The following is a 20,605-nucleotide window of genomic DNA, read 5'->3' as shown; positions in this document are numbered from 1 at the left end:
TATAGCTAAAGACCTGGGGTTGGGGTTAGGGCCCTCTCTCTTCCATCTTGACTGTGTGTGTCTCCGTCTAAGGCTGAGGTTGGCTTGGGTTTGGTGTTACGGTCTGGGGCCTTTCTCTTCTCCCAGCCTGGCTGTGTGTGTCTGGTTGTAGAGGTTGGGTGTTATGGTCTGGGGCCTCTCTCTTCTCCCAGCCTGGCTGTGTGTGTCTGGTTGTAGAGGTTGGGTGTTATGGTCTGGGGCCTCTCTCTTCTCCCAGCCTGGCTGTGTGTGTCTGGTTGTAGAGGTTGGGTGTTATGGTCTGGGGCCTCTCTCTTCTCCCAGCCTGGCTGTGTGTGTCTGGTTGTAGAGGTTGGGTGTTATGGTCTGGGGCCTCTCTCTTCTCCCAGCCTGGCTGTGTGTGTCTGGTTGTAGAGGTTGGGTGTTATGGTCTGGGGCCTCTCTCTTCTCCCAGCCTGGCTGTGTGTGTCTGGTTGTAGAGGTTGGTGGTATGGTCTGGGCCTCTCTCTTCTCACAGCCTGGCTGTGTGTGTCTGGTTGTAGAGCTTGGGTGTTATGGTCTGGGCCTCTCTCTTCTCCCAGCCTGGCTGTGTGTGTCTGGTTGTAGAGGTTGGTGGTATGGTCTGGGCCTCTCTCTTCTCACAGCCTGGCTGTGTGTGTCTGGTTGTAGAGGTTGGGTGTTATGGTCTGGGCCTCTCTCTTCTCCCAGCCTGGCTGTGTGTGTCTGGTTGTAGAGGTTGGGTGTTATGGTCTGGGCCTCTCTCTTCTCCCAGCCTGGCTGTGGCTAAGGCTTCCCTCTGCAGAGGTGATCTAACTTCTACCACTGGCATCCGATCTGAACCGCAGCGGGAAACGCCATGGTAGAGGCAAATTAAGCAATTAAGACCATCATTATGTCTCTGGCTCTGTGGTTTTTTACCCTCTCCCTCCTCCTTCTCTCTACGTCTTCCATTTGGTGGGGGGGATCATTGTGAGAAACGGTGCTAATAGGCAGTCTGTTCTATTTGCTGCATTTGAGCGGAACCCTGCTCCATGCTCTCTGTCTCTCTGTCTCTGTTTCTCTATCTCTGTCTCTCTCTCTGTCTCTATCTCTGTCTCTCTCTGGTCTCTCTCTCTGTGTCTCTCTCTCTATCTCTGTCTCTCTCTCTTTCTTTCTCTCTCACTTTCCCTCTCTCTACCACCCTGAATGATTGCCCTGGCTGCAAGAGTCTTCAAATGGAGCCTTCTCACGTAGCTTGCTAAAGCGTGTGGGTTAGGGCAGCCAACATGTGTCTTGGGATCTGACTGGTCTAGGCTGATATGATGACTATAGGGCCAAAGGGGAAGTAGGGCTCTCTGCTTCAGCCAGACTGGGTGAACCCCTCCATGGAGGAGACACACAGGAGAATGGCCTCAATGGCCCTATCCCCCCTCCCCCACCCTGTCTCTCTCGCTCGCTCGCTCTCTCAATTCAATTCAATTCAAGGGCTTTATTGGCATGGGAAACATATGTTAACATTGCCAAAGCAAGGGAAGTAGATAATAAACAAAAGTGAAATAAACAATAAAAATGAACAGTAAACATTACACTCACAGAAGTTCCAAAAGAATAAAGACATTTCAAATGTCATATTATGTATATATACAGTGTTGTAACAATGAGCAAATAGTGAAAGTACAAAAGGGAATATAAATAAACATAAATATGGATTGTATATACAATGGTGTTTGCTCTTCACCTTTTTCTTGTGGCAACAGGTCACACATCTTGCTGTTGTGATGGCACACTGTAGTATTTCACCCAGTAGATATGGGAGTTGATCAAAATTGGGTTTGTTTTCAAATTCTTTGTGGATCTGTGTAATCTGAGGGAAATATGTGTTTCTAATATTGTCATACATTAGAGGTTAGGAAGTGCAGCTCAGTTTCCACCTCATTTTGTGGGCAGTGTGCACATAGCCTGTCTTCTCTTGAGAGCCAGGTCTGCCTACGGCGGCCTTTCTCAATAGCAAGGCTATGAGCACTGAGTCTGTACGTAGTCAAAGCCTTCCTTAAGTTTAGGTCAGTCACAGTGGTCAGGTATTCTGCCGCTGTGTACTCTCTGTTTAGGGCCAAATAGCATTCTAGTTTGCTCGTTTTTTTGTTAATTCTTTCCAATGTGTCAAGTAATTATCTTTTTGTTTTCTCATGATTGATTCGGGTGGGTCTAATTGTGTCTCTCTCTCTCACACACCCACAATGAGATTGCTCTTCTGGCTGCCTGTCTGCTCTCGGCCCTCCTTCCCTCCTTTTACCTTAAGTGGTGATTTAAAAACAACAGCGTGTATCTGCAGACCGGGTGCTCAATGTTGTCTGCTCGTAAGCAGACAGCTGGTCTGAATTAAGGACCGATGGAGGGGTAGAGGGGGGGAAACACAACAGTACAGATCTTAGAGCTCCTTCCCTGCTGTTGCTGCTGTGTTGTTCAGGGAACCATAGGCTTTAGGTGTTTTGCTTCTAACTTCCAAACACCCAGTTCGAGCTGCGCAGAGGCTGAAGGGACGCAGGGGGTGGAATGGAGGGGATGAGAGGGGGGTGCACTTTTGGTGTTTGAGGATGAGAAACGGGTGCCCTCCCTCCCTCCCTCCCTCCCTCCCTCCCTCCCTCCCTCCCTCCCTCCCTCCCTCCCTCCCTCCCTCCCTCCCTCCCTCCCTCCCTCCGTTTACTTGTCTAGCAAGCCCCCCTTGATGTGACAGTAGAAGGGGTCTGCGGCCACATGGCCTTGTCTTTAGGCTGCTACAAGGGTGAGGAAACCGCAGAGGGCTGACAACACTACTCTCACCTCTTTTATAGGGTTATTTTTCTTTTCTTTCTTTCTCTCGTCCTCTCTCTCTCTCTCTCTCTCTTTCTCTCTCTTTCTCTTGTCCTCTCTCTTGCAACACAGAGACCTAAAATAGTCTCTGGGACTGTCTTTTGTCAACATCTCGTGCGATAATGTTGTAGCAATTCAGTTGACCGGCGCGGCAGAGGACTTTTTTACTGCCATAACAAAGTGAACAAAAAAGGCTCTAAGTTTAGACTCAAGTGTTGTTTCTTCTTTCTCCTTTCTCCTTTCCCTTTTCCGACGTACTCTCTCAAGCTGCGGTCTCCGGCGATTTATTGTCCGGCATTTGTTTTATTTGTTTATTTTTCCCTGTGTGTTGCTTATGTTAGAGACCTTGCTTGGCTGCTCTGTTGTGGTTCGCTCCGTGATGCAAGGCCCCTGCTATGTGGTCCTCTGTGGGCTCCTGCTTTACACACAAACACACAAACACACAGGGTCAGTCCTTGGGGGAGGTTGGGGGTTGTATTTACAACCTCCTAATGACCAAATCAAATGAATGACCAATCTTACTTGGACTAGTCTGACTCTTGCCATTGTACAGGAGGAGGCTGGGGAGTAACAGAACTTTGGAGGCTGATGAACCCTCCTACCGGCATTGCTTTTTATAGGTGTTTGCTAGAGGGCAAGCTTGACGTGCAATTACAGTGTGCTAGCTCTGTCTGTCGAAAACTGTGGGGTGTTATAAAAACACCCGAGGGGGGTGGGGGACGACGACTCAGTGCTACCTGTGTTTACATAAATAAGTCATTGGTTGGCTGTCACCTGTGCAATACTCACTCACCGCTTCAGTCTGCAGCAGGGTGAGGAGCCATAGCAACTCTCAACACAAGACTGATGTACCCCAGTGCATTGAGAGGGAAGCACCATGAAGAATATCACCAAACAACAACAGATACGCACAGGTAGCTGGGTCTTCGTCACCTCAGCTCCCTCCTCTGCCTATCCATAACTGTCACCTTGGCAGATCCAGGGGACAGATAGATTTCTCCAAGAGCTTCTGGGTAGTTTCCACCACTGCGTCTGGTTCGTCTAGCTCTGGGTGGACGTCTCTGGTTACAGGTGTCTGATTTCACTGGCATCAGGCTCCGGGCGAAACTGTCTGTCCTTGTGCCTGTGTCTGTACACTCTCCCCCCAGGTAGGCAGGTAGCCTGGCGGGTAGGAGTGTTGGGCCAGTAACCAAAAGGTTTCTGGATCGAATCCCGAGATGACAAAGTAAAAATCTGTCATTCTGCCCCAGTAAACCCACTGTTCCCTGGGTGCCCGAAGACGTGGATGTCGATTAAGGCAGCCCCCCGCACCTCTTTGATTCAGAGGGGTTGGGTTAAATGCGGAAGACACATTTCAGTGGAATGCATTCAGTTGTACAACTAACTGATGTAGGTATGCCTACCTTGGCTCCTGAGTGGCACAGTGGTCTAAGGCACTGCATCTCAGTGCAAGAGGTTGCCACTACAGTCCCTGGTTCAATTCCAGGCTGTATCACATCCAGATGTGACTGGGAGTCCCGTAGGGCGGTGCACAATTGGCCCAGCGTCGTCCAGGTTTGGCTGGGGTAGGTGTCATTTTAAATAAGAATTAGTTCTTAACTGACTTGCCTAGTTAAATAAAGGTTAAAAATAATTATAATTAAATACCCCTTTCCCATTGCTATCTCTAACATGGTTCACCAGCTTCTACTGGTCACAGATAACCTCTCTCCTGTGAAGAGAGACAGCAAACAACACAAACAGCCTTCCATCTATGCCTGTCCTTAACTAAGCAGCCCTCATACAGAGGATGAAGTAGAGCTGTCAGGTAGAGGCATGGAAGTATATAGGCCTTATGAGTTGGCATCTGGCTCTCTGGTTCTGAGAAAAACATTAAAGATAGAAGAGTTAGAGGTGAGATAGAGAGAGAAAGAGAGTGGAGAGATGGAGGGATGGAAAGAGGGAACAAACGAGTGGTGGAGTGAAAGATGAAAAGGAGTAATGGAGAGTGAGATATTTAGAGAGAAAGAAAGAGAGGGGAACTGAAGCTCCCCTTTCCCCAGACTGCCTGTTTTTTCACGGCGTAAACTTGCTTAGCGCGTTACACTGGCCCTCCATGTGTGCCGTGTCACCTCAGCCTTGTTTTCCCCAGCAACTTCCTCACACCATTAATTAAGTCCAGGAATTACCCTGTTGGCAGGGCTTTGAACACATCTCAACCTTCAAGGCAACAAAATATCAAAATAATCAGAAAAATACACTTTCTAATGATGCCAATACACATTGATTTGGTTCATAATCTGAAAATGAACTATCTTGTTTCAGAAAAAGAAGCAAAGATTATCTGACATTTTAAGAAACATTTTGTTTCCACGAAATGTGTGCGAATTCTATGTACAAATGTTGCAAACATATTTGGTGTCACTACGAATCTTAATTTCTCTCTCTGTCTCTCTGTCTCTCTGTCTGTCTCTCTGTGTCTGTCTCTCTGTGTCTCTGTCTCTCTGTGTCTCTCTGTCTCTCTGTCTCTCTGTGTCTCTCTGTCTCTGTCTCTCTGTGTCTCTCTGTCTCTGTCTCTCTGTCTCTGTCTCTCTGTCTCTCTGTCTCTCTGTCTCTCTGTGTGTCTCTGTCTCTCTGTCTCTCTGTGTCTCTCTGTCTCTGTCTCTCTGTGTGTGTTATCAGACATGCCAGTCCAAGGTGTTTGACCTGTCTGACGGGGTTTCCCAGTACGCCTGGTTTCCCTGCAGAGAGGCCCAGCAGTCCTCCTGGTACCCCCAGTACTGGCTCAAGGTAGGTCACAGGCCATAGGTTAGAGGTCAGGAGTCATGGGATATGGGTGGGCAAAGGCTGAGACTGACCCCTGTGACTCAAATATTTCTTTTGAAGATTTACGCAAAAGCTGAAGTTACATAAACATATCTCCAGTTAGTAATATGCCCTATATGAATGTGTTGATAGTTTAGGGCACTAAATGTGAGTATTCCCTTCTCACCCAGGCCAACTTTTCCCACCCCATGGTGGCTGCTGCTGTGATAATCCACCTAGCTGCAGACGGGACAGGCTACATCGACCAGACACAGTGCAACATCACCGTTCAACTGGTGGACACCAAGGAGGTCATCCACAGCTTAGGTCTGTAAATACAACCTATGGAACTGTGGAAGCGTGGAAAGATCTCTTATGAATCCCATATGAGCTATTTCTCTAACTTTCCACATCCCTCTTTGTCCCTCCTTTCCCTGTCTCTCTCCTTCCCCCCATCCCTCTCCCTGTTCCCTCCTTCTAGGTGATTGGCGTCTGACCTGCAGGACCAACCCCCTGGTAATCCCAGTGAGCCATGACCTGAGCGTGGCCTTCTACCGCACCAAGGCCATCCTGGTCCAGTTCCGCTCCCACCTGGTGGCCATCTCTGGCGTGGGCCTGCGCTCCTTCCAGTTCTTTGACCCAATCACCATTAGCGGGTGCCAGAGCAACGAGATCTACAACCCCATGGGTCAAAGGTGAGGAGGGAGCTGGGGGGCGCAAGGGGAGACACACAAAAGGTCACTGTTATGCATGTAGAAGTAAACGTGTAGAGAAATGTTAAAAATGAGCATGTGTATAACTGTGCATACGCACGCTTGCATGCACGAACACACACACACACATGGGTGCGCACACACACAGGCCTCAGAATTTGTCAGGGGGCTGTCATGACAAATAGGGCCATTTTGGCTTTTGTTGTTTGCCAGTGAAGCAAACAAGAAAAGCTAATTGGATGAGGAGGATTTAAGTATCTGCTCTTGATAGGAAGTTGTTTGATGCCACAAACAAAGACAAGTTGCCCTCCTCAGAGTTGTCTTTGGCTCTGTGACCCATACCACTGAGCTGTCAAACTCAACAACTCACTTAGCGTTATTCAGCTGATATGTGTGGTGGCAATTCTTCAGTTTCCTATAGAGCAGAGATGGGAAGCTGGCAGCCCCCTTTTGTAGGCCTGTGGATCAATTCACAAGGTGCAAACACAAGGTGCAATCTTAAAAATGTGGTTGTGCATTAGCAGTTTTACTCTTATGTTATCATTGTTAAATCTAGAATTGGCTTCCTATTTCGCAACAAAGCATCTTTCACTCATGCTGCAAAACATACCCTCGTAAAACTGACCATCCTACCGATCCTCGACTTCGGCGATGCCATTTACAAAATAGCCTCCAATACCCTACTCAATAAACTGGAAGCAGTCTTTCACAGTGCCATCTGTTTTGTCACCAAAGCCCCATATACTACCCACCACTGCGACCTGTACGCTCTCGTTGGATGGCCCTCGCTTCATACTCGTCGCCAAACCCACTGGCTCCAAGTCATCTACAAGACCCTGTTAGGTAAAGTTCCCCCTTATCTCATCTCACTGGTCACCATAGCAGCACCCACATGTAGCACGCGCTCCAGCAGGTATATCTCTCTGGCGACCCCCAAAGTCAATTCCTCCTTTCGGCCGCCTCTCCTTTCAGTTCTCTGCTGCCAATGACTGGAACGAACTACAAAAATCTCAAAAACTGGAAACATTTATCTCCCTCACTAGCTTTAAGCACCAGGTGGCAGAGCAGCTCACAGATTACTGCACCTGTACATAGCCCATCTATAATTTAGCCCAAACAACTACCTCTTCCCTACTGTATTTATTTATTTATGTATTTTGCTCCTTTGCACCCCATTATTTCTATTTCTACTTTGCACTTTCTTCCATTGCAAATCTACCATTCCAGTGTTTTACTTGCTATACACTGCGTGCACAATTATTAGGCAAATTGTATTCCTCGGGATTAATTTTATTGTTGAACAAACACAATGCTCTCAGTCAATCCAAAATGTTATTGAACCTCAAACCTAAATGTTTAACAAAGGAAAAGTGAGTTTTGTCTTTCTCAGGGAAATATGTAAGTGTGCACAATTATTAGGCAACTATTAGTGTGCAGAATAATTAGGCAACTAAATTACAAAAATTATTTCTCTCAACTCACTTGTTTATTCTCAATTTTTGGAGTAAGTGTAACAGATAAGTAACACAAAATGACAATGATATAACATTTTTGGCCTTTCAAAAATATTCAGTGACCAATATAGCCACCCTTATTTTCAATAACTGCCATGAGCCTTCCATCCATGGAGTCTGTCAGTTTCTTGATCTGTTCACGATAAATTTTCGCTGAAGCAGCAACCACAGCCTCCCAAATGCTGTTCAAAAAGGTGTATTGTCTTCCATCACTGTAAATCTCACATTTGAGAAGGGCCCACAAGTTCTCAATAGGATTTAAGTCAGGTGAGGAAGGGGGCCAGGTCATTATTCAGGCATGTTTGAGACCCTTGCTGGCTAGCCAAGCAGTGGAGTACTTGGATGCATGTGATGGAGCATTATCCTGGATAAAGATCATGGCCTTCTAGAATGCTGAGGACTTCTTCCTGTACCACTGTTTAACGAAAGAATCTTCCAGAAACTGGCAGTAGGTTTGGGAGTTGAGTTTCAGTCCATCTTCAACCCGAAAAGGTCCAACTACCTCATCCTCAATGATAGCAGCCCATACTAGTACCCCTTCTTCACCTTGCTGGCACCTGACTCAAAGTGGTTCCCTGTGTCCATTACTGATCCAGCCACGGGCCCATCCATTTGGTCCATCAAGAGTCACTTTCATTTCATCTGTCCATAAAACCTTTGAAAAATCTGTCTTCAGGTATTTCTTTGCCCAATCTTGACGCTTCAACGTGTGAATCTTATTCAGTGGTGGTCTTGTTTCAGTCTTCTTGACCTTGGCCATGTCTTGGAGCACTTGACACCTTGGACTTCTGAACACTCCATGTAGGTTGCAGTTCTGGAATAGGGTGGCACTGGAGGATAATGGGTTCCTGGTAGTTTGACGTTTAATTCTTCTCAAGTCTTTCGCAGTTAATTTTCTTCCCCATGCGTTTTTTGCGCCCCAGTTGACTATTCGCAACAAAACGTTTGAATGTCCGGTGGTCACACCTCAATAGTTTAGCTATTTAAAGAGTGTCGCATCCGTCTGAAAGGCATTTTACATTTTTGGTTTTTGTCAGTTAAATACATTTTTTGGCCCATTTTACCTGAGGTAATGAGGCTGCCTAATAATTATGCACACCTTGATATAAGGTGTTATTCCCTTTCGCCACACCCTCCCTCATTACACAAATACATATCACCTGAAAATGATTAAATCCAATAAGCATTCAAGTTTACCGTAATTTCCGGACTATAAGCCGCAACTTTTTTCCCATGCTTTGAACCTCGCGGCTTAAACAATGACGCGGCTAATATATGGATTTTTCCCGCTTTCCAAAATAACACATTCTGTGACGTGCTCAGTTTTTTGGCGGCATGAAGCTTTCATTAGACCAATGAAATTGCCGAACGGATTAAGGTCAAACAACTTTTTTATTTACTGTTTAGATTAAATCGAGCGCTCTCAAACTTCCCATCCTGATTACGGTAGTCATTTTGTCACCCTCATCATGGCAAAGACACAGAGAAATGCATATGATGCAGCTTTCAAGTTGAAGGCGATTGATCTGGCTGTTGGAAAAGGAAATAGAGCTGCTGCATGGGAGCTTGGTCTTAATGAGTCGATGATAAGACGTTGAAAACAGCAGCGTGAGGAATTGACAGTGCAAAAAGACAACTAAAGCTTACTGCTAATGTTTTATTTTTTATTACAAGCCGTGTTTCGTTAAAGCCTATTTATTTTTGTTACAAGCCGTGTTTCGTTAAAGCCTGTGTAAAGTGCGGCTTATATTCAGGTGCGCTCAATAGTCCGGAAATTACGGTATATGGTTTGGAGTTCGAAAATGTGAATAGAAACAATGATAAGAATACTCAGAATACTCACTTGCCTAATAATTGTGCACGCAGTGTATTGTATTTACTTTGCCACCATGGCCTTTTTTACCTTTACCTCACTTATCTCACCTCATTTGCTCACTTTATATATAGACTTATTTTTCTACTATATTATTGACTGTATGTTTGTTTTACTCCATGTGTAACTCTGTTGTTGTATGTGTCGAACTGCTTTGCTTTATCTTGGCCAGGTCACAGTTGTAAATGAGAACTTGTTCTCAACTTGCCTACCTGGTTAAATAAAGGTTAAATAAATAAATTGACAGTCACTCACTTAGCCCAGGTCAGCTATATTTTTTAGACTGGTAAGTTAGTCTAGCCAGCTATCTAAACTTGTAGTAATCACGGTCAAATTACTGACACTGCGGGCCCTCATGATGAATTCAGATTTTTTTGTGGCCCCCACCCCATCAAAGTTGTCCATCCCTGCTATAGAAGATTTAAGTACTAAGTTCTGATGTAGTAGATTTACTTAGCAAGCGTTCTGGATGCTCTGTAGGCTATGCACGCTCCAAAACCAACTAGCATGCCAGACCTGGAGCTCATTTCATTGTCATAAGAAAGAAATCCTCCCTTGTCCATACAAGTTTGAATCAATAGTTTATTAACACCATTGTAATAGATTACATGCAAGAAACAAAATCAGTCAACTATATCTCTCTTGCAAAACACATTTTGATCTCAATGAGACAAAACCTGGGATGAATAAAGGGTCAAACCACTCTAAAAATGCACTGGTGCACTTTTCGTGCCCTTCGGTTGCGCTAAAGCTGGTCTGCATCCCAAATTGCACACTATTCCCTACATAGTGCACTATGGGCCCAGGTCAAAAGTAGTGCACTATATAGGGAATAGGGTGGCATCTGGGACGCAGTCCTGGATTTTACTGTTCCAGTAGCAGAGCTTTGGTGGGAGGCTGGCGGTGGGAGTTTCCATGCCGACCCAGAGGAACAACGCATTCATTATTAATTAGTAATTGCCTACTATTACGGCTCCTTGTATTGACATATTTGGGGTTTGTTGTGCTCAGCGGCAGCCGTATCCAAAGTGTAAATATGATCTATTTGGCGGCTCCCTGCTTCAACAGCTCCCGCCTGAGCCTCTAGAAGGGATTTAGTGCAGGGAGTCTTAAGCTAGAGCATTTCTCCTCCTCTTACTCCTCATACTCCCTTACCTTAATTTGTCCTCCTCCTCATCCTATTCCCTATCCTCCTCTCTTCTCCTCCCTCTCCATCCTTTTCCCTTCATTCCTCTCCTTCTATCTCTCTTCGCTCCCTGCCTTCTCCCTCTTCTCTTCTGCTTCCTCTTCCCTTTCCTCTTCAACCTCTTTCACCTCTTCTCATCCATGTTCTCTTCTACCCTCTTCTCTTACTCCCTCTACTTATCCCCCTCTCTTTGCTCTCTTCCCCCCTTTCCTCCTCTCTCTCTCAAGCCAAACTGCCGATAATAATAATTCTACCTCAACAAAACACAAAGTCCCTTATTCCCTAAGTTGTTAACAACACGAGCTATTAACGTGTCCCGGTTTTATGTTCCTTCGCTCTCTTCCTTCCCTTCGTCATCCCTTCTTTCAAATGTGAAGATTTGAGGGGTAATGGCAGATTGTTGGACTGTAAGTGTGGAGGCTCTAGAGTCTTTCTCTACATTTGTCCTCGTTTCCAGTGAAGGCTTAGTTTTTGAGTGATGGGACACTCGTCATAGCCCCTTCTAGTAGTCTTCAGACTATTGATCATTTTTCAAGTGTTTAAAAAATGATCCAGGAGACGGAGCTGAAACCACACCTATAACTTAATGCATACCTTATGGTTCATGTAAAGTAAAGTGGCATGAAAACAACTCAGTGTTAAGCTGTCTATAAATCCTGTTTCTTTCCACCTACTTAGCTAAGGATCCTAAAATGTAAACACTGTAGCTCAAGCAGGGAGTTTGGTTTTGTTGTGAGTGTCGGTTTGTGTTTGCTCTGCCTTCTCGCTATACGTTTAGAGGTTCATGTTAGGCTTTCGGAGTTTGTTGTTGAGGTGGAAGGAGGGAGAAAGAGGGGAAGAGAGAGGGAGAAAAGCACTACATTTACATTTTAGCAGATGTTCTTATCCAGGGAGACTTACAGGAGCAATAAGGGTTAAGTGCCTTGCTCAAGGGCACATCAGCAGTGTGGTTGTGTGTGTGTGTTGAGACAGTGTGGCTGTGTGTTTGTTGAGACAGTGTGGTTGTGTTGAGACAGTGTGGTTGTGATGAGACAGTATGGTTGTGGTTCTTTGTGTGTTGAAACAGTGTGGTTATGTTGAGGCAGTGTGGTTGTGGTCCTGTTGAGACAGTGTGGTTGTGGTTGTGTTGAGACAGTGTGGTTGTGTTGAGACAGTGTGGTTGTGGTTGTGTTGAGACAGTGTGGTTGTGTTGAGACAGTGTGGTTGTGTGTGAGTTGAGACAGTGTGGTTGTGTTTAGACAGAGTGGTTGTGGTTGTGTTTAGACAGTGTGGTTGTGTTGAGACAGTGTGGTTGTGTTGAGACAGAGTGGTTGTGTGTTGAGACAGTGTGGTTGTGTTGAGACAGTGTGGTTGTGATTGTGTGTTTGTTGAGACAGTGTGGTTGTGTTTGTGTTGAGACAGTGTGGTTGTGTTTGTGTTGAGACAGTGTGGTTGTGGATGTGTTGAGACAGTGTGGTTGTGGATGTGTTGAGACAGTGTGGTTGTGTGTGTGTTGAGACAGTGTGGTTGTGGTTGTGTTGAGACAGTGTGGTTGTGGTTGTGTTGAGACAGTGTGGTTGTGTTTGTGTTGAGACCTTGTGGTTGTGTTTGTGTTGAGACAGTGTGGTTGTGGTTGTGTTGAGACTGTAGTTGTGTGTCTGTTGAGACAGTGTGGTTGTTTTGAGACAGTGTGGTTGTGGTTGTGTTGAGACTGTAGTTGTGTGTCTGTTGAGACAGTGTGGTTGTGTGTGTTGAGACAGCGTGGTTGTGGTTGTGTGTGTGTTGAGACAGTGTGGTTGTGTGTGTGTTGAGACAGCGTGGTTGTGGTTGTGTGTGTGTTGAGACAGTGTGGTTGTGTGTGAGTTGAGACAGTGTGATTGTGTTTAGACAGAGTGGTTGTGGTTGTGTTGAGACAGTGTGGTTGTGTTGAGACAGTGTGGTTGTGTTGAGACAGTGTGGTTGTGTTGAGACAGTGTGGTTGTGTTGAGACAGTGTGGTTGTGGTTGTGTTGAGACAGTGTGGTTGTGGTTGTGTTGAGACAGTGTGGTTGTGTTGAGACAGTGTGGTTGTGTTGAGACTAGAGGTCGACCGATTATGTTTTGTTTTTTTTGCGCCGATACCGATACCAATTGTTGGAGGACCAAAAAACCTGATACCGATTAATCCGCCGATTTTTATGGATATATTTGTAATAATGACAATTACAACAATACTGAATTAACACTTATTTTAACTTAATATAATACATCAATAAAATCAATTTAGTGTCAAATAAATAATGAAACATATTCAATTTGGTTTAAATAATGCTAGAGAGAGAGGTTCCAGTCATGTAGCACAGTACAGTTTAATCATACGTCCTCAGCTGTGCTTTTTTTCTAATGTCCTCTCGCCTCTGCGTCCCAAATGGCACCCTATTCCCTACATAGAACAGTACTGGTCAACAGTAGTGTGCTGTATAGGGAATACAGCAGGCAAACTGTTGTTGAAGACAGCCTTGAGGGTCCCGGCATTCCTAGAACATTGAAGTTCTCTGACTGCTACCAACGTAGCGCTTGGCCAGACTCTCTCATTGTAGTCTGCTCACAATATCCCACTTCTCCTAATTCATTAACCACACTCCCACGTGTATGTGTGTGTGTGTGTGTGTGTGTGTGTGTGTGTGTGTGTGTGTGTGTGTGTGTGTGTGTGTGTGTGTGTGTGTGTGTGTGTGTGTGTGTGTGTGTGTGTGTGTGTGTGCAATCACAGAGACACACACAATCTGGACGCACAGACTGAAAAGCATGCCTACTACTTCTCTCTGACCATATGTGAAACATTTCTAGATTGATTAATTCATCTTTTTTTCCCACAATGTGTGTGTTTGTGTCTTGTGGGCTTTCAAATACTGATACACAGCTACAAGGAATGTATCTATCTAGCCTACCCAGGGCTACAGTACACCTTGTTGATAACCAGTAGCTACTCCACCAAACCTCAACCCAGTCTGAGCGGAGCAGCTAGCCCCAGAGAATCTTACAGCAGCCCTATACTGTAGTGTGCTGACTCAAGACATTCACTCATCCATTTGTGTTGCTGGTTCTGGTAGCTTAAATCTGTTTAACAAAGTGTATCTCATGGAAAGAGGAGATATAGCACATTCTATAGATAGCTGTGTGTTCTCCAATGTATAATGAAGACATACTGTACTGGATGACGTCAGGGATGATGTTCTGTGGGCATTGATTCATTGGCTGCGTCCCAAATGGCACCCTAATCCCTATATAGAGCACTACCTTGGACTAGAGCCCTATGGCTACCCTTTGGGCCCTGGTCAAATATAGTGCACTATATAGGGAATAGGGTGCCAATTGGGACGCTACCGTGGTTCCACTTCTAGGGCAGCCAGGTGAATGCCGTATGGCAGTGTGTGTTTTGAGGCAGTGTGGTTGTGGTTGTTGAGACAGTGTGGTTGTGTGTGTTGAGACAGTGTGGTTGTGTGTGTGTTGAGAAATTGTGGTTGTGTGTGTGTTGAGAAGGGGTGGTTGTGTTGAGACAGTGTGGTTGTGTGTGTGTTGAGACTGTGTGGTTGTGGTTGTGTTGAGACACTGTGGTTGTGTGGTTGTGTTGAGACAGTGTGGTTGTGTGTGTGTTGAGACAGTGTGTGTGTGTGTGTGTGTGTGTGTGTGTGTGTGTGTGTGTGTGTGTGTGTGTGTGTGTGTGTGTGTGTGTGTGTGTGTGTGTGTGTGTTGAGATAGTGTGTGTGTGTGTGTGTTGAGATAGTGTGTGTGTGTGTGTTGAGACTGGGGTTGTGTGTGTGTGTTGAGACAGTGTGGTTGTGGTTGTGTTGAGACAGTGTGGTTGTGTGTGTGTTGACAGTGTGTGTGTGTGTGTGTGTGTGTTGAAACTGTGGTTGTGTGTGTGTTGACACTGGGGTTGTGTGTGTGTGTGTTGAGACAGTGTGGTTGTGGTTGTGTTGAGACAGTGTTGTTGTGTGTGTGTTGAGACAGTGTAGTTGTGTTGAGACTGTGGTTGTGGTTGTGTTGAGACAGTGTGGTTGTGTGTGTGTTGAGACAGTGTGTGTGTGTGTGTTGAAACTGTGGTTGTGTGTGTGTTGACACTGGGGTTGTGTGTGTGTGTTGAGACAGTGTGGTTGTGGTTGTGTTGAGACAGTGTTGTTGTGTGTGTGTTGAGACAGTGTAGTTGTGTTGAGACAGTGTAGTTGTGTTGAGACTGTGGTTGTGTGTGTGTTGACACCGGGGTTGGGTGTGTGTTGACACTGCGGTTGTGTGTGTGTTGAGACTGTGTGGTTGTGGTTGTGTTGAGACAGTGTGGTTGTGTGTGTGTTTAGACAGTGTAGTTGTGTTGAGACTGTGGTTGTGTGTGTGTTGACACCAGGGTTGGGTGTGTGTTGACACTGGGGTTGTGTGTGTGTTGAGACTGTGTGGTTGTGGTTGTGTTGAGACAGTGTGGTTGTGTGTGTGTTGAGACAGTGTAGTTGTGTTGAGACAGTGTGGTTGTGTGTTGAGACAGTGTGGTTGTGTGTTGAGACAGTGTGGTTGTGTGTGTGTGTTGAGACAGTGTGGCTGTGTGTGTGTTGACACAGTGTGGTTGTGGTTCTGTTGAGACAGTGTGGTTGTGGTTTTGTGTTGATACTGTGTGGTTGTGTTTAGACAGTGTGGTTGTGTTGAGACAGTGTGGTTGTGGTTGTGTTGAGACAGTGTGGTTGTGTTGAGACAGTGTGGTTGTGGTTGTGTGTTTGTTGAGGCAGTGTGGTTGTGGTTGTGTTGAGACAGTGTGGTTGTGTTGAGACAGTGTGGTTGTGGTTGTGTTGAGACAGTGTGGTTGTGTTGAGACAGTGTGGTTGTGGTTGTGTTGAGACAGTGTGGTAGTGTGTGTGTGTTGAGACAGTGTGGTTGTGTTTAGACAGAGTGGTTGTGTTGAGACAGTGTGGTTGTGTTGAGACAGTGTGGTTGTGGTTGTGTTGAGACAGTGTGGTTGTGTTGAGACAATGTGGTTGTGGTTGTGTTGAGACAGTGTGGTAGTGTGTGTGTGTTGAGACAGTGTGGTTGTGTTTAGACAGAGTGGTTGTGTTGAGACAGTGTGGTTGTTTTGAGACAGTGTGGTTGTGGTTGTGTTGAGACTGTAGTTGTGTGTCTGTTGAGACAGTGTGGTTGTGTGTGTGTTGAGACAGTGTGGTTGTGAGTGTGTTGAGAGTGTGGTTGTGTGTAAGTTGAGATAGTGTGGTTGTGTTTAGACAGAGTGCTTGTGGTTGTGTTGAGACAGTGTGGTTGTGTTGAGACTGTGGTTGTGTGTGTGTTTAGACAGTGTGGTTGTATGTGGGTTGAGACAGTGTGGTTGTTGTTCTGTGTGTGTTGAGACAGTTTGGCAGTGTGGTTGTGGTTGTGTTGAGACAGTGTGGATATGTTGAGACAGTGTGGTTCTGTTGAGACTAGAGGTCGACCGATTATGATTTTTCAGCACCGATACCGGTACCGATTATTGGATGGCCAAAACAAGCCGATACTGATTCATCGGCCGATCTTTATGTATATATTTGTAATAATGACAATTACAACAATACTGAATGAACACTTATTTTAACTTAATATAATACATCAATAAAATCAATTTAGTCTCAAATAAATAATAAAACATACCCAATTTGGTTTAAATAATGCAAAAACAAAGTGTTGGAGAAGAAAGTAAAAGTGCAATATGTGCCATGTAAAAAAGCTAACGTTTAAGTTCCTTGCTCAGAACATATGAAATCTGGTGGTTCCTTTTAACATGAGTCTTCCATATTCCCGGGTAAGAAGTTTTAGGTTTGTCACGCCCTGACTATAGAGAGCCCTTGGTTCTCTTTGGTGTTTAGGTCAGAGCGTGACTAGGGGGGTGTTCTAGTCATTCTATTTATATGTTGGTGAGTTGTATGGCTCCCAATTAGAGGCATCTGGTAATCGTTGCCTCTTAATTGGGGATCATATTTAGGAAGCCCTTTCTCCCACCTGCTTTGTGGGATATTGTTTCAGTTAGTGCCTATGTGCGCACTGTACTTCACGTTGGTTGGATGTTTTGTTGTTTTTGTTGTTTCACTGTGAATTAAAATTATGTGGAACTCAACTCACACTGCGCCTTGGTCCACTCTGTACGGCGATCGTGACAGAATATCCCACCTCACAAGGACCAAGCAGCGTGTGACGGAGGTAAAGGAGTTTTGGACCTGGGAAGAAATCATGGGAGGACACGAGACCCTTCCTTGGCGGGAGTTGCAGAGGACTCAGGAAGGACAGCGCCGACGCCGGGGCCCGCGGCCACAGAAACCCCAAGTTTTTTTGGGTGGGGGGCACGAAGGGTGGTCGGCCGAGCCAAGGAGAGAGCCAGAGCCCGCTTGGGAGTCGATGGAGCAGTGTGAGGAGGGATATCGGAGAATGATGTTGGCTAGGAGTATGCTGCAGCGCAGGCGTTTTGAGGAGTGTGTTATCAGCCCGGTACGTCCTGTGCCGGCTCCCCGCACTTGTCCTGAAGAGCCAGTGACCGTCAGGGAGGCGATGGAGAAGTTGGGAGAGAGAGAGAGGAGAGAGATGTTGTGCAGGTGTGTTCTGCACAACATTCGACCTGAAGAGCCTGTCAGCAGTCTGGTGAGTCCTGTGCCAGCTCCCCACACTCATCCTGAAGTGCGTGTCACCAGTCCGGTGCCACCTGTGCCGGCTCCACGCACCAGGCCTCCAGTGCCGGCTTCCCGCCCCCTCCCTGAAGTGTGTGTCACCAGTCCGGTGCCACCTGTGCCGGCTCCACGCACCAGGCCTCCAGTGCACCTCCCCAGTCCGGTAAGTCCTGTGCCAGCTCCCTGCACTCGCCCTGAAGTGCGTGTCACAAGTCCGGTGCCACCTGTGCCGGCTCCACGCACCAGGCCTCTAGTGCGCCTCCCCAGTCCGGTACGTCCTGTGCCGACTCCACGTATTCGACCTGAGGAGCGTGTCATCAGTCCGGTGCAACCTGTGCCGATGCCCAGTCCAGGCACGGTGTCCAGTCCCTCTCCCTGGCAGGAGCCTTCCTCTGCGCCGGTGCCCAGTCCAGGCACGGCGTCCAGGCACGGCGTCCAGGCACGGCGTCCAGGCACGGCCTCCAGGCACGGCGTCCAGGCACGGTGTCCAGTACCGCTCCATGGCAGGAGCCCTCCTCTGCACCGGTGCCCAGTCCAGGCACGGCGTCCAGTCCCGCTCCAAGGCCGGAGCCTTCCTCTGCGCCGGTGCCCAGTCCAGGCACGGTGTCCAGTCCCACTCCATGGTTGGAGCCTTCCTCTGCGCCGATGTCCAGTCCAGGCACGGTGTCCTGTCTAGCTCCAAGGCCAGAGCCTTCCTCTGCGCCGGTGCCCAGTCCAGGCACGGCGTCCAACCCAGCTCCATGGCCGGAGCCCTCCTCTGTGCTGGTGCCCAGTCCAGGCACGGCATCTAGTCCCGCTCCATGGCCGCAGCCTTCCTCTGCACCGGTGCCCAGTCTAGGCACGGCGGCCAACCCGGCTCCATGGCTGGAGCCCTCCTCTGCGCCGGTGCCCAGTCCAGGCACGGCATCCAGTACCGCTCCAAGGCCGGAGCCTTCCTCTACGCCGATGCCCAGTCCAGGCACGGTGTTCAGCCCGGCACCATGGCCAGATCCGGGGTCTGGGCAGGGGCTACGACCCGCACCGGAGCCGCCGCCGACATTAGTCACCCCCCCCACCCTCCCCATCTGGTTTCAGCTTTTGCGGCCGGAGTCTGCACCTTTGGGGGGGGCGTACTGTCACTCCCTGACCATAGAGAGCTGCGCCTTGGTCCGCTCTGTACGACGATCGTGACAAGGTTATAGTTATTATAGGACTATTTCTCTCTATACCATTGGATTTCCTATACCTTTGAATATTGGATGTTCTAATAGGTACTTTAGTATTGCGAGCCTAATCTCGGGAGTTGATAGGCTTGAAGTCATAAACAGCGCAATGCTTGAAGCACAGTGAAGAGCTGCTGGCAAATGCAGGAAAGTGGTTTGAATTAATGCTTACGGGCCTGCTGCTGCCTACCACCGCTCAGTCAGACTGCTCTATCAAATCATAGACTTAATTATAATATCATAAACACACAGAAATACAAGCCTTAAGTCATTAATATGGTCAAATCCGGAAACTATCATTTCGAAAACAAAACATTTATTTTTTCAGTGAAATACGGAACCGTTCCGTATTTTATCTAACGGGTGGCATCCCTAAGTCTAAATATTGCTCTTACATTGCACAACCTTCAATGTTATGTCATAATTATGTATAATTCTGGCAAATTAATTACGGCCTTTGTTAGGAAGAAATGGTCTTCACACAGTTCGCAACGAGCCAGGCGGCCAAAACGGCTGCATATACCCTGACTCTGCTTGCACTGAATGCAAGAGAAGTGACACAATTTCCCTAGTTAAAAGAAATTCATGTTAGCAGGCAATATTAACTAAATATGCAGGTTTAAAAATATATACTTGTGTATTGATTTTAAGAAAGGCATTGATGTTTATGGTTAGGTACACAATGGTGCAATGACGGTGCTTTTTTCGCGAATGCGCTTGTTAAATCACCCGTTTGGCGAAGTAGGCTGTGATTCAATGATAAATTAACAGGCACCGCATCGATTATATGCAACGCAGGACAAGCTAGTTAACCTAGTAATATCATCAACCACTAGTGACCACTAGTGATTAGTTAAGATAGATAGTTTTTTATAAGATAGGTTTAATGCTAGCTAGCACCTTACCTTTGCTCCTTGCTGCACTCGCATAACAGGTAGTCAGCCTGCCACGCAGTCTCCTCGTGGAATGCAATGTAATCGGCCATAATCGGTGTCCAAAAATGCCGATTACCGATTGTTACGAAAACTTGAAATCGGCCCTAATTAATCTGCCATTCCGATTAATCGGTTGACCTCTAGTTGATACAGTGTGGTTGTGTGTGTGTTGAGACAGTGTGGTTGTGTGTTGAGACAGTGTGGTTGTGGTTGTGTTGAGACAGTGTGGCTGTGGTTGTGTTGAGACAGTGTGGCTGTGGTTGTGTTGAGACAGTGTGGTTGTGTGTTGAGACAGTGTGGTTGTGGTTGTGTGTTTGTTGAGACAGTGTGGTTGTGTTGAGACATTGTGGTTGTGGTTGTGTGTTTGTTGAGACAGTGTGGTTGTGTGTGTGTTGAGACAGTGTGGTTGTGTGTTGAGACAGTGTGGTTGTGGTTGTGTTGAGACAGTGTGGCTGTGGTTGTGTTGAGACAGTGTGGTTGTGTGTTGAGACATTGTGGTTGTTGTTGTGTCTCAACAAACACACAACCACAACCACACTGTCTCAACACAACCACAGCCACACTGTCTCAACACAACCACAGCCACACTGTCTCAACACAACCACAACCACACTGTCTCAACACACAACCAGACAGTGTGGTTGTGTTGAGACAGTGTGGTTGTGGTTGTGTGTTTGTTGAGACAGTGTGGTTGTGTGTGTGTTGAGACAGTGTGGTTGTGTGTTGAGACAGTGTGGTTGTGGTTGTGGTTGTGGTTGTGTTGAGACAGTGTGGTTGTGTGTTGAGACAGTGTGGTTGTGGTTGTGGTTGTGTTGAGACAGTGTGGCTGTGGTTGTGTTGAGACAGTGTGGTTGTGAGCGTTTGTACTTTATATTGTACTGTATGGGTGTTCTACCCACTGTGAATTTAAGTTGGCTGTGTCTGGCTGTGGATGTAGCTACACTGTG

At 46.7% G+C, this 20,605-nt stretch overlaps 1 protein-coding gene across 2 annotated transcripts in view; it reads left to right on the top strand.

The window, feature by feature from the left end:
* The window catches only part of LOC106565903 (pappalysin-1), a 125,708-nt gene that overhangs the window by 60,843 nt on the left and 44,260 nt on the right, over positions 1 to 20,605 (top strand). For both annotated transcript variants that reach the window (XM_045691089.1, XM_045691078.1), the window contains exons 11-13: positions 5,488 to 5,595; positions 5,802 to 5,937; positions 6,092 to 6,305. In XM_045691089.1, coding sequence (XP_045547045.1) covers positions 5,488 to 5,595; positions 5,802 to 5,937; positions 6,092 to 6,305 — 458 coding nt within the window. The remainder of the gene's footprint in view (positions 1 to 5,487; positions 5,596 to 5,801; positions 5,938 to 6,091; positions 6,306 to 20,605) is intronic.

This window comes from Salmo salar, chromosome ssa01, assembly GCF_905237065.1.
Source record: "Salmo salar chromosome ssa01, Ssal_v3.1, whole genome shotgun sequence".
Classification (NCBI taxonomy): Eukaryota; Metazoa; Chordata; class Actinopteri; order Salmoniformes; family Salmonidae; genus Salmo; species Salmo salar.
Note: the sequence above shows the minus strand (reverse complement) of the source record. Positions and strands in the feature narration are given on the sequence as shown.